Source organism: Ochotona curzoniae, unplaced genomic scaffold, assembly GCF_017591425.1.
Source record: "Ochotona curzoniae isolate NIBS_2020 unplaced genomic scaffold, NIBS_Ocur_1.0 contig_3819, whole genome shotgun sequence".
NCBI classification, from domain to species: Eukaryota; Metazoa; Chordata; class Mammalia; order Lagomorpha; family Ochotonidae; genus Ochotona; species Ochotona curzoniae.
In genome coordinates, this window is record NW_024466004.1 from 48415728 (window position 1) to 48429824 (window position 14097).

General features: G+C 38.0%; 1 protein-coding gene across 2 annotated transcripts in view; it reads right to left on the reverse strand.

The window, feature by feature from the left end:
• The window catches only part of FBXL4 (F-box and leucine rich repeat protein 4), a 54364-nt gene extending 41249 nt beyond the window's left edge, over nucleotides 1-13115 (reverse strand). Inside the window, exons 1-3 of one of the 2 annotated variants that reach the window (XM_040983803.1) lie at nucleotides 13029-13115; nucleotides 11819-12403; nucleotides 3015-3360 (exon numbers count right to left, since the gene is read on the reverse strand). In XM_040983803.1, coding sequence (XP_040839737.1) covers nucleotides 3015-3360; nucleotides 11819-12330 — 858 coding nt within the window. In that variant the 5' untranslated portion in view covers nucleotides 12331-12403; nucleotides 13029-13115. Of the gene's footprint in view, nucleotides 1-3014; nucleotides 3361-11818; nucleotides 12419-13028 lie in introns of both variants that reach the window. The other variant, XM_040983802.1, reaches the window with a different exon arrangement.
• Between the last annotated feature and the right edge of the window lie 982 nt (nucleotides 13116-14097).

The window sequence follows — 14097 nt, forward strand, 5'->3', positions numbered from 1 at the left end:
AAATCAGTTTAACAGGAGTGCTCACCCCATACAAGTCCTCCAGGTGTGGGCCACCTGTGTGATGTCCAATCACTTTAGTAGAAATCCTGTTGGTTTGAGTTAGCCAGAATCTGACTAATGCTTCTTCATGTTTCCTGATGTTTTCCCACCCACTTAACCTCAGTGAGCTCCTTGGCTACAAATTCCCACAGACACACAGTAGTCAGCGTGGAACATAGTCTCTCCTACTGCATAGTCTGTGCAGTGGTCCCTATACCCATTTTAGTGGAGTAACTATTTTATCAAATTCAATCATCTATACAAATCTGTTGACATGTAAAAATACAACAAAAAATTTAAAAATCGGGTAAAAATTTAGAAAACCTAAACACTGAAGAAAGGTAAAAAAATGAAAAGTGTTTCACCCTCTACTCTCAAGAATAACAATCCTTTACCAAGGAGATAAGCACTGTTTTCAAGTTTTCTTATACTTCCTAAATAAATGTGAATGAAATCCTCTTTGTATACCCACATGTGAGAGAACCAGGTCTACGGACAGATTCTGTAGGAGATATGTGGGCTCATACCTGTGGGTCTGTGGAACCCACTGGTTTGTGCAAGACCTGGGATTGGTAGCGAGTAGAGCTATAGGTATAGCCATAGAACTCACCTACATTCATGGGGACTGGGATTGGGAGCAGATCAGGCTGGCCCAGGCTGTAGAAGAAGCAATGGGTGCACCTGAAAATCTGGTCTGGGGGTGGGCAGAAACACGGCACCCACTAACACCTGGTAAGGCCAGAACTGGGGGTGGACTATGCTGGGCAGAGACCTAGTAACTGTCAGCATGCATGAGATCTGGGTCTGGAAGCAGGCCTGGTAGGGCAACTTGGGGAACTCCCCTACTAGTCTACAGCTCCTGCCAGTGAGCCTGAGAGCCAGGTCTCAGGGCAGGGTGGCAAGACAAGGTGACAGCACCTGTCCACATATGTGTGGGCTGAGTCTGGGAATAGGTCAGGATGAGCCAAGCTGCAGCACTCATGAACATGTATGAGAGCCAGACTGGTTGCAGGATGGGATGGACTAGAAATGCAGCACATGGTAGTATACACAGGAACTGCGGCTGGAGGTAGATCTTATGGTGGTTATGGAGGTTGATCCGACTAGGCTGCAGTTTCCACTGGTGCACATAAGAGCTAGACTTGTAGTGGGCTGGACTGGGTTAGGCTGAAGCACCCATTGGTTTGCATGGGACAGAGGGCTGGGGCTGGAACTGACCAGACAACTGCATTCATTAGCATGTGATAGGCTGATGCTGATGACAGACTGAACCAGACCCTGCATGACTATGAGTACACATAAGGCGAGGTTTCTCTGGGGATTCCCCAATCTAACCATTAGACTCAAATCCCAGTTACAGGAAAAATCACAAGATAAGTGGTCTGACTTTGGAATGCATATAGTGGGACTGGGCCTCCTTAGTTGCTGATGCCTGTGAGGTAAACAGAATGTTCAGATGCACATGAGGCACAGGACAGCCAGCTCCTCAAGGCCCTCATCAGAGGACATCAAGGAGTTCCTCATGAGATGATAGAAGGTCGAACAGATTTGACAACTCTCCTAGGAAAGCTTTGCAACAAGTGTCTGGGTGTGTGGATGTACTAAGGTAGACCATGTCAACCAGTAGATCTTGAATTTTCTCAACCCTGGAGCAGTGAAGCCAATAACATCTCAGAACTATCAAAACCACTCACACAACCACTCCCCACATCAAGGCCTCCGCCATCTTCAAATGCTGGATACTACAAGCAGTGGTCCCATTCCTGTCCCTCACCCCTGCAGATACATTAGTAAAAATAATTGGAAACAATTGTCCCATCCACCTTCCTCCATACCTTGACCTTCACACTGTAATCAGCAATATATATGATTAATGGATATCATATCAGGGAATGTATTTCTAGTGTTTGATAATCAAATATTTATGATAGTCAATTACAGATAGCTTGATAAAATGTTGACTTTTTAAAGAAATGAATAAAATTTCGATACTTCTACAGTCATCACTTTGTTAACCTGTTTTATACATTTGCTGATATGATCACAGAAATTTTTTTCCTTCTGATCTAGGACTAAGGTATCATTACGTGCATTTTCTCACATGACAACATCCTTAAATTCAGAAATGCTGGATGATTTCTTTCTATTACCCTTTTAAAATCATACAGTTTGTTACATTGTTCAAATGAGTAAAACTGGCCCAGGGTTTTGATATGTCATTTTAGACAGCATAACACTCATTTCAATAAATTGAAAACATTTTTATTCTATGAAAATTCAAATGATACAGCATTTCCTTTTGAAATCTTTACTGTAAGTTCATATGAATCATCTGAGATTGTCAATAGCAAGACCTTAAAATTTTCTAAATCAAAAATTTTTTAAACGAAAATATTTAGTTCTTTCAGAATTTTTAAACAATTGCTAAAAGAGATAACCTGATTAACCTACCCTCAAAATTCAATCCACTTACAATACAATTTCTAAATTATGAAAATAAAGGGAAAAGACAGGTGTGTGAAAGGGCGAAAGGAGGGAGGAGAAAGGGAGCATTATTATATTCTTAGAACTGTATCTACAAATTATAATGAATCTGTGAAAAGCTAATTAAATTTTTTAAAGTTAAAAAATAATGAAAACACTACATTACTAGACATATTTAAATGTAGCTAATTTTCCCTTAAAACGAAAGTTGAGTATAATTAATTTTGGTTTATGTAGTTATTGTTAAATAGTGATACAATACAATATATTTAATCATTTATCCAGAATCACTAAAGTTAATCCAAAACAAAAGCAATAAAAATACTTACCATTCTGTTGTAGTTTTTCCCGAAATCAAAATATACTACACATCAGATTATGTAAGCCTTACCAATGCCTTTATTCCTCTGACATCTCACAACATAAACACCAAAATACTACAAAGTTTACAGTGTTACATCTAATATTTCTACTGAATATTTTTGACTTACCTCATATGGTAGTTTATCAAAATACCCATTATTTGGCCCTTCCCTTAGGGAAACACTGCTAAACTTTTTGTTCAGACTGCCCATTCCACAGCCAGCCTCTTCCTGATAGTCTTCATCTTCCAGATCATTCATGTCAATAAGTGAAGTCTTGAGAGCCAGCATTGGCTTATCCTTCAGACCATGTAGCACAACGGCATCTAATTCAGTGTAATAATCCAGAAGAGAACTATTGACTTCCAGTCGGATAAGGTTTGTGGGAAAATTTATCTGCTTAATACAAGGTTTAAACTGACGAGCCTGGGAAGCATTCACTTTCGTAGGTCTCTCTGACCAAAGAATCTCCCATCTGCCAAAGAAAGAAACTTCTCTATAATACAGTTAACAATGAGATCTATTGGTCCCTTAAAACTATGATCCCATTCCCAATGATATAGTGTGAAACAAAAGTACCAAATAAAGGGAAAAATTCAAATATATGTAATGTTTCAAGAGCACAGAAGATTTTAATGAAAAATGACACAGGCTTCACTACTGAAATTATTTTTACAAGTCTCCAAAAAGTTTATTTTGTTGGTTTATTTTTGTGGATTTCACAAAAGCCATGTCAAAAGCTAGAAGAGCTAGAGAAATCTGAAAAACATCCAGTTTTATGGTATAAGTAAAACTTAAAAAGAGGGAAAACAGGACAGAGTCCGCCTGTGTATTCCTCTTAAACCAAACCAAAAAACAAAACCCATCATCTTGCCTCATCAAGGTCTCCTTCTTCTGTTTTTCTATGCCCGATATTGGCTTCATACAAACTCAAACATTCATACATTCTCTGAATTTCTCTTTCTTTCATCGTGTCATTCAATTTCATCAGATTCCTCAGGAAACTGTTTCACATTCAACCTTCGTCTGAATTTTCCTTTATGTCATCTTTTAGTCATCGTTATATCAGCAGTATGTCTAGTAATAGGTGAACATTACCTCTAACACAACTGTAAATGAACCCTCACTCCCCAGCCTGGTTAATCGTTACTATAATCATTAATCATATCATAAGCCCATTTCCAACTCTGAATCTTTGTTCATGTTGTGTTCCCCAAATGAAATGCCCAACTTAAGACTTGCCCATTTAATTCTTCAAGTCTCCATCAAAATCTATCTTGAAATAAGCATTCTCATAAAACTGTTTCTCAAAATTATTTTAAAAATTCTTCATCAAATGGTATTTTCAGATATTTACTACTCATGTAGGTCATAATTACTATCTCTCTATTATTTCCTAGCATACTCAAAATTAGATAAACTTATACAATAAACACATTTTCTCTATTTCTTATATTTTACCTCAGATATCAAGGTTTTTAAATAACTATTATTCCAGAGAGTAGTAATTTTTAAGTCTTGCAATATACACTACAACTTGTTTTCAAAAAAATCATGTCCACAGATTATAAAAATGAGCACTGAAAGCATATGTATTTGTCAAATTATCTCTTAATTTCACAGTCAGCCACATCTCCTTATGATATAACTTACAATTCATTGGCTACTAATAACACTTGAGATATTTTCATTTGTTCATTAATCATGAGGCTTCCCCTGCCAATAAATAGTTGTTTCATTTCTTTGGCCCGATGACCTACGGAGATTTAAGTAAAAATTGATTAACTATGCCAAGATATATAGGAAATAAAAATATGCAAGAGTATGAAATGCAAGTGGAAAATCTGAGCCAAAACTATAGGGCCATCAATAACAGACATCCTAACAGTCTCGGGGCCAAGAAGGTGAGTATCACCAATTTCAGAAGAACGAACAAAGCATCATGATTTCTACCTTTAGGAATAAAAGTATTAAGGTAAAATTCCAGAGATTTCAGCCACATATCATCAGTGAGATCTAGAACCACAGAATAAGAAACTATATTGGTAGGAACTCTTGCAGCTTCTTGTTCCCTAATTGATATTTTTTGCTTATTCTTTCCTGAAAGTTAGGAACAAAATCCACCAAGAGTAGAGAAAGTAGAGAGTCTAAGTTTTTGTATTCACTAGCAGCTGAAAGTGGGAATGGACAGATTGGTGACACTCTATAACCAATCTCCAGAGACAGGGGAAGAATGCCAAGGAACAAGCCTGCAGCAAGTTTAAAAAGGAAAATTCCTATACAGCAGAAAAAAACAACTTGGTGTGCCAAGCTAGACCCAACAAGTGTCCTAGAGATTCAAGGCAAAAACCTCAAGGGCTCCTAACAATGGAATGGATCTGAAAACATCAATGTAAATGTATAGCTAAATGGAGATATAGCCACATGGGTAAAAGGGAACAAGAACCATCTGAAATATAGGAATAACACTTGTAGACAAATAACAGGATGACTGATTTTTAAGGCAGTTTCCAATAGTCATGGGATACATTCTGTAATATATAGGGAAACTGATAATTTTATTTTTACTGCTGTTATACTACTATTGCAAAATTATAGTACGAAATGATGCTGAGGAATTTTGGACTACTCAGGATCTTGTGAAATGATTCCCTATACAGTTCATAGCACATGTGGAATAAACCAGTTTATTGTTTCACTTCAAGGAAGAGTCTTGTGATACTTAATAGACATCCTGAAATCACCTCCACTAGAACTTCGCAATACATAAATATTCAGACAATACATGTTCCTCATGTATAATCTGAAATACATTATAATGTAAATTAAATTATAAAATTACAAATATAAGCTTAAAGAAAGTCGCTGATTAGAGCATAAATATTCTGTTTTAATAATGTATCAGTCTACTGAAGTCTCTCCATTTCCCTTGCAGAATATGCAAAAGAGACAAGGTGAAGATGATGCTCTAAACTGACTCCCTTAATGTTTCCCTATGCTTAAACAGATCAGGTTTAACAGTATTTTAGCATCATTTTGGATTCAGACATTTATAAAGAATGAACATTTCTTATCTTGTCATATATACATCAGACGCTTTAAAGTGATAGCATGCTTAAAGCAGATTAAAGATTTTAAATGTCTAAATACAAAATATTTTCCAAGGAAATCATTATTTTATTCACATATTTTCAAAAATTTTCCTGATAATCAAATATGTAATAAGAAAAATTATTTAAAATATTTTATGGGCATGTACATACTTAACATTAGCTGAGACCAAACTGATTTTCTGCTACACATTTTAAAGTAAATTTTTCTGTAAAATTCCCTAATAAAATCAGAATGCATATTTCCAAGATAGAAAAGTGCTTATTTCAACCAACAAAGAAATATACCAGCTTCTTTTACTCTATAAAACTAAAGTGAGAATCTTAAAAACTGATCAGCAAAAACAAGCAAGTAAATGGAAACATGTGTATATGACCAAGCATTCAGAAACACACACTTCCCTATGCTCTTCTGAAGCTAGCCCTAACTCTTTTACATCTTCATTTAGACCCAGGGCAATGATGCTATGGCTAAACTGCTTGAAGCAATGGCCTTTGTGTCCTGTACATTTATATGTTTGCCATCATTCTCACATGTGGTACTTATCTTGTGGGTAAACCTATTGAAGCATCTGAAATCTAGAGTACTGCATGTGCCCAGAATCCTTTTCAGACTATGTTTGAGTCTGCACCTGAAGCACTCAATTCTGGGATGGTAACCTACAGCGCTCTCTACATGCGCACATGTAATCTTTCATTTGATGGTATGGAATGCTACTATATGTACACTGCTTGAAAATAATAAACAAATCACTATCTACCTCTCTCTGTGACTTCTGACTTGCTGTTATACCACTGAGAAATTCTCTCCAAGGCAACCAGGAGGCAACAGGAGCACAATAGAGGAAGAGAAATGTTTCATTAATGGACACCAGAGGAAGCAAATATTCTAACTTGTATTCAGGTTTGTAGCTAGGTATCATGGTGCAAAATGCTTTCCTGTAAGCCAAATTTCTCCTGGTTGGTAATCACATCTAGAAGCCAGCACAAAGAAAGTTTCCCTCCCAACTCTGCTCAATCTCACCAGGTGAAAATGAAGAAATGGTGCAGAAAAACAAATAAAAATAAAAGAAACAAGTATGCTGACAAGTGGACCTACTCCTCCTTATCTCACAGCCAACTTGAAATTCAAAACTAAAAACTGGAATTGTGCGTCTAAAAATTAATCACTAAAGCAGCTGCTCAATTCTGACTTCAAACATCAAAGTTATGGTTTGTGGCACAAAATGCCAAGTAAACTAGATAATGATAAATTTGTAAAGCCTCTCCTTTAGGAATCCCCTTTGGTAACAAATTCTCTGTGAAAGCTTCTTTCTCTCTTTCTGCCAACTCAAGTTCAATACAGCTAAAATGCCTTCAACAATAAAAAAAAAAATCCATACTACAAAATCCCAGCACCAAATAAATTTATTTCAATCAGTCCCTTTATTACTATCTCAATTTGTCATTCTCTCTTCTCTTTCCTAAACTATAATCTTGAATTAGCCTATTTTCTAACTCTTAGCATTGAAGCAGTATTAGATTTTATCAAACGCATTCTCCGAATCTATTCAGATAATCATATGGTTTTTATTATTCAATTTGTTGATATGGTAAATCACATTTATTGATTTGCATATGTTAAGCCATCCCTGCATGACAGTTATAAAAATCTCACCTGATCCAGGTGAATGATCCATCTCATATACTGTTGGATCCTGTTTGCTAGCATTTTTTTTTTTTAGGATTTCTGCATCTATGTTCATCAGGGATATTGGGGTCTCTCTCTCTCTCATACTGTTGTGTCTCTATCTGGCTTTGATATTAAGCTGATGTTGGCTTCATAGAAAAGAGTTCGGAAGGACTGCCTCTCTATTGTTTGGAATAGCTTGTGAAAGATTAGTGCAAGTTCTTGAAATTTTTGGTAAAATTCAGCAGTGAATCCATCTGGTTCAAGGCTTTCCCTTTGTGGGAGGGGGTTCATTACTGATTCAATCTCCATCATTGTTATAAGTCTATTTAGACAATCAGTTGCCTCAAGGTTCTATTTTTGTAGACTGTATGTGTCCAAAAATCAATCTATCTCTTCCCAGCTAGCAGGAAAAAACAAATGATCAAAATAAGAATGGAAATAAACCAGAGATCAAGAGAACAATAGATCAGATCAACGAATTAGAGTTCTTTGAAACAAATCAATAAAATATAATATTTTCTAACTCTTATACAAGCATTCATTAAGAATTATCCTCAGAACCAGGGCACTCTAGAATATCTTTCTTCCATTTCTCTCAAGGCACTAGGTAACAAGTCAAAAGACTGGCATCTAGTAGAACTGCATATATCTTTTCTACTTTATTCCCTGAACAGACAAATATAAGTAAATGAAACAAGGAAAAATTGCTTTTAAATGTTTAGTTTTCTGCACTATAAGAAGTCTGGGGCCCGGCAGCATGGCCTAGCAGCTAAAGTCCTCGCCTTGAACGCGCCTGGGATTCCATATGGGCGCAGGTCCTAATCCCGGCAGCTCCACTTCCCATCCAGCTCCCTGCTTGTGGCCTGGGAAAGCAGTTGAGGACGGCCCAAAGTTTTGGTACCCTGCACCAGTGTGGAAGACCCGGAAGAGGTTCCTGGTTCCCGGCTTTGGATTGGCACAGCACCTGCTGTTGTGGTCACTTGGGGAGTAAATCATCGGAGAGAGATCTTTCTCTCTCTCTTTCCTCCTCATCTGTACTCTCTGTATAGCTGACTTTGTAATAAAAATAAATAATTTTTTTTTAAGATTTATTTAATTTATTGGAAAGTCAGATATACAAAGAGGAGGAGAGACAGAGAGGAAGATCCTCTGTCCGATGATTCACTACCCAAGTGACCACAATGGCCGGTGCTATGCCAATCCGAAGCCAGGATCCAGGAACTTTCTCCGGGTATCCCACAGGCGTGCAGGGTACCAAAGCTTCAGGCCGTCCTCGACTGCCTTCCCAGGCCACAGGCAGGGAGCTGGATAGGAAGTGGAGCTGCCGGGACTAGAACCGGCATCCATATGGGATCCCAGCACGTTCAAGGTGAGGACTTTAGCTGCTAGGCCATGCCGCCGGGCCCAATAAATCTTTAAAAAAAATAAAAAAAGAAGTCTGTTTCCTGACAACTTTCTGAGCTACTCCAAGATACTCCGGCTTCTTAACACCTGAGGTAACCACAAACAATAGGCTGTACAGGCCAGTGGTTCCAAAGGTAAATAAGTGGCTTCCATGATTAAATGTGAAAAGGAAATGTATATTGGTTCATATTCACACATGCACACGTGTTCATGCAAACTTGCCCACAGCTCTTTATTCAAGATTCTGGTTTTGTTAACTTCCTGATAAAAACTGAGGTTATTTTATGAAAAGATGGTGATAAATGATGTTAGTATTATATTTTTTAGTGTATGCTTATTTAAAACTGTAAATATACTGACAACTCTGTAGGAGTTGCTCAGTTTTTATTGTCACCATTTTGTTTCCTAGTTAACACAGCTGGCTCCTCCCTTCTGCACCAGTTAGATTTGCAGACCAACCCTCCAGACAGGCTTGCTTGCAGGCTTATACCTGCAACCTTCTTCACACAACTACCTTGGGTTCTGGGGGCCTTTTCACCCAAAGCATGGCATGTGCATGGAAGATACTTCTCTCCTCTTACTCATCCTTCCAGCCACAGCCAGAGATGGGACAAAATCAAAACGGCCCTGCTCCCTGGCAACCTACCTCTTAACAGACTGGGAGCTCATGTGAAATTTCATCTTTGCCTTCGTCGCCCTCCTTACCACATGGTCCCACTCCCTTACTGCTTTCCGCTGGAGCACTTCCATAACAACTTTACATGAATTTGGGAAACTAAATCATAGACATTTAGGAAATCCCTAAATCTAAAAACATTAGTTTAGAACTTAATATTACCAGCATGATTGCAGGTCTCAAATAATTTGCGCTCCACATTCGTAGACTTTTTCACTCCTTCAGAAACCACTGTCTCAGCTCAAGATCTTCACGTGCACTGTCCTTACCCCACTTCTCTTTTCCTCTCACTCAACCCTCAGGTCTTGGTTAAATCACTTCCTGAAATGTTATTCCACAGATAACATTATGTACACTGAAGTGACTTAAGGATGCTCTCTGCATTAATGTCTCATAAAAGCAAAAGACTAGAAACAACTCATCAGTTTGTCACTACTTAGTTGTCACTAATGAGGAACTGATTAATACGTTGTGATACATATAAAGAAGGTGTAGCTTGTAACTGTAGGAAATGGGAAGCTCTCGGAGGCTGGTGCAATGGCCCCAAAGGCTAATGCTCCGCCTCCAAGTGCCAGCATCCCATATGGGCACCAGTTCAGGTTCAGGCTACTGCACTTCCCATCCAACTCCCACTTGTGACTTGGGAGAGCAGTGGAGAATGGTCAAAATGCTTGGGATTCCATACCCACAGGGTGGGAAACCTGGAAGAAGCTCTTGGCTGCTGGCTTCAGTTTGGTCAGCTCTGGTCATTGCAGCCATCCGGGGAGTGAACCAACAAATTAAAGACCTTTATCTGTCTCAACTTCTTGACAGAAATGTGATCTGCCTTTCCAAAACCATAAATAAATATTAAAAATAATTTTAAAAAATGAGGAAGCTCTCCTCAGACTTATATACTACTAAAATAAATCAGTAAAGTTTAAAACAAGGTGAAAGTCATGCTCATTTTTGTATACGAGGAAAGTGAAAAAATAATTTTTATTGATCTGCACCTGCATAAAGAATCTGAAAATATACAATGGAAGCTTACAAAAAGACAAAGGATGAAATCTAGGCCTACAGAGACTAGGGGACATGCAGACTGCATTATGATGTTTTAGATTGACCCATATGATTATCACCTAGGCAAATAATCATAGGTTTAAAAGTCAAGAGCCTGACTACAAAAACAAGAGAAAGGATATGAAGTGCAAATTAATTGTGTAAATTTCCTTGTAGGGAGACTTCATGAACATAAAACAACATATGGGATCCTGGAGCATTCAAGGCAAGGACTTTAGCCACTAGGCTACTGTGCCAGGCTCCAACATTTATTTTTCAATGAACATACTTTATACAAAAACATCTACCTAATATATCCCTTAGGATTTCCTCTAAAGTATCACTATAAAAGCCTATTTTGAGTTGTTCCAAGTAAGTAAAAGCAATAACGTAATTTCTGTATGAAAATATTTAAAGAGGGGCTGGCATGAAGACTCAGACAGCTAATTCTAAGCCTGCAAGTGCTGGAATCACATATAGATGCTGGTTTCTCTCCTAGCTGCTCCATTTTCCATCTAGCTCTGCTTGTGGCCTGGAAAAGCAGTGAAGAATGGCCCAAAACCCTGGAACCTGCACCCACGTTGGAGACCTGGAGGAAGCTCCTGGGTTTTGGTTTTGGATAGACTCAGCTCCAGGCATCATGGCCACTTGGAGAGTGAGCTAGCAGATGGAAGATCTTTCCTTCTCTACTTTCCTCTATAAATTATGCTGTTCAAAAAAAGATAAATATATCTTTAAAAATATATTAAACAAGTTTTACTACTAATTTCTCACATTAGCATACGCCTTTAAGTCAAATTGTGCTTTTCATGCAAAGTAAATTATGTGGCAAACAAATATTACAACCTATAATTTGATAGGATAAAATGTTACAAATATAAAATATGCATTATACCTTCATATAAAATGAAGAAATAGTTTAAAAACCAAACTTATTTACCTAAGAGAATGTTAACAATTTAAAAGAATCCAATGTTACAACCAAAGCTTTAGGGCGATTTAACTTAGTCCATTAAAAAATGAGACTTACCTTACATCAGCTGGTGGATTTGGGGAATAGGGATTTGCAGAACAAGCCAGAATTCGAATGACTGCTCCAGGGTGATAAGTTTCCAGAACATGAACAGCTGTAGGATACACCTGCTGTTCAAAAGTAAGTTCCACATAGTCTTGGCTCTGAAAATTAGGTGGTGTCCTCTTGAAGGGCAAGGAGGCACTGGGACACTGGTCCCACCACGTTCCATATGTTCGAAACACAGCCGTTTGAGTAAAGTCACCAGAACTTGGGAATACATTTGGAACACCTGCCAAATTCCACATGGTATAGGACATACTATTCTCACTTCCATAATGGGAACTGAAGTCCACTACTTCTTTGGCATATTGGACCACCTCTGCATTGAGAGGGGAAGTTCGGCTGTTTGATGCTATAGTTCTATGGCTGTTCATCATTTCCCCTCTTGCAGCTGTCCTGGCTCGGCGCCGAAGGCATAGATAATAAAACATAGTCAAAACTGTTAACATGGGAAATACTGGTGACATCAAAGATGTGAATTATGAAGCTTCAAAACGTCAGGTGTCCTCAGTAAGATGCATGAACTCTTTGAAGGATGTTCTAAAAAATGAATGGCTTGGTGAAGTAAAATAATTTAAGTAAGCAGAACATGCATGGATAAGAGAACAAACAAGCTTTACCCCCAAGGTAATTTTCTAGAAAGAAAAAACACACTTTAAGCTACAAATGTGAATCTCTAGTATAAACAATGTATCCAAAATATTTTAAGAAACCTGATTATTGTAAATGTATACAACTTTCCTTATGCTTTATGAAAACCGAAACTGATCCAAGGCAATGAAAGATGCATGATCCAAGAAAACCCTATTTGATAATTACAATCAACAATCCAGAAATACTAAGTCCTTGAACCCTTAAACCATTGCAAATATATGATGATGCATAAATCCAAAAGAATCCTAGGCACTGCTATAATTTCAGGTTTTAACATGATTCCTTATTGTCAATTATGATATTCTTCCAACCGTGCTGAACTGCAGATTTCACATTATGGGACTATAGTTTTTAGAAGCTGACAGTTGATCCAGACCAAGTAAATTAACTGCCTTACACATCACAGATCACCAGACAGTGTTTAATTTATAACTCATAGCATTATCTGTCCGGGCAGTCCACAAACGGCTGCCATCTGGTTTGTTGCCAGTTACTCATAGAAATCACTCACCCCAGATAGAATGGTCACAGAATGCACTCAGGAAATGCAAAAGTTGGCAATCATCCATTTGGCCTGAAATTTGTAGCTTGATTTCAGGTAGAAATGCTGAAATGTAACATTCTTTTACCTAGAACACAGAGTTTCGGGAAAAATGCTTTTATTCCAAAAGCCACATATTAGACATAAAACTTTTCAAACAGGTTACATTTTTTCTAAATTTTCCTAATTTTTTTTTCTAACTTGAAAAATTAAAGACCTGGTAAAATAACAATAAAGTGACTAGCAGAATCTATAGTCATGAAAACCAATGACTTTCATTTCAAACTACTCTTGCAGAGACCCATTTTATAGGGGCTAACCAGTGTTTGTTTCTATTTCCAATAATTGGCCAGCTGGTGACCTTTCTCCTACTGAGATCCATCATTTACAATACAGGCCTGGCCATTTAACCTTCTAGAGTAGATAAGCATTTGATCATACAAAGAGCAGTTCTTGTCTATACATTCAGAAGCCAAAACCTGGAAGGGATCACCCTATCTATAAGAGCGGTACCATGAAAAGCAGCACACTGACCAGGAAGCCCAAGTAGATATTGTGTCAACTGAGACAATGAGGGAAATTTGGCCAAAATCTGGAATAATGCACCATGCATGCAGTACAGGCCTACCTCCATGGTCTGTAATACCACCCCATTCTTACATTATAAAAGACAAAAGAACTAAATCCTAACTGAAGATGTATCATGATAAACTGGAGAAAGAATCACAACCCACAACTAAAAATAATCTGCAAGGAAGAGCAGTCAGCAGATTCACCAAAAAGGAGAACTCTGCAATCCAAGAACAAGAACTCCCGGAACAGACTTAGTCTGGAGAAGGGTAACAAAGTGTTAATTAAAACAGCTCTGTGTTGGGCCCTGGATGCTCTGGCTCATTAGTTAAATCCTCACCTTGCAAGTGCTGGGATCCTGTATCAGCACCAGCTTGTGTCCTGGCTGCTCCACTTCCCTTCCAGCTTCCTGCTTATAGCCTGGGAAAGCAGTAGAGAATGGACCAAAGTCTTGGGACCCTGCACCTGC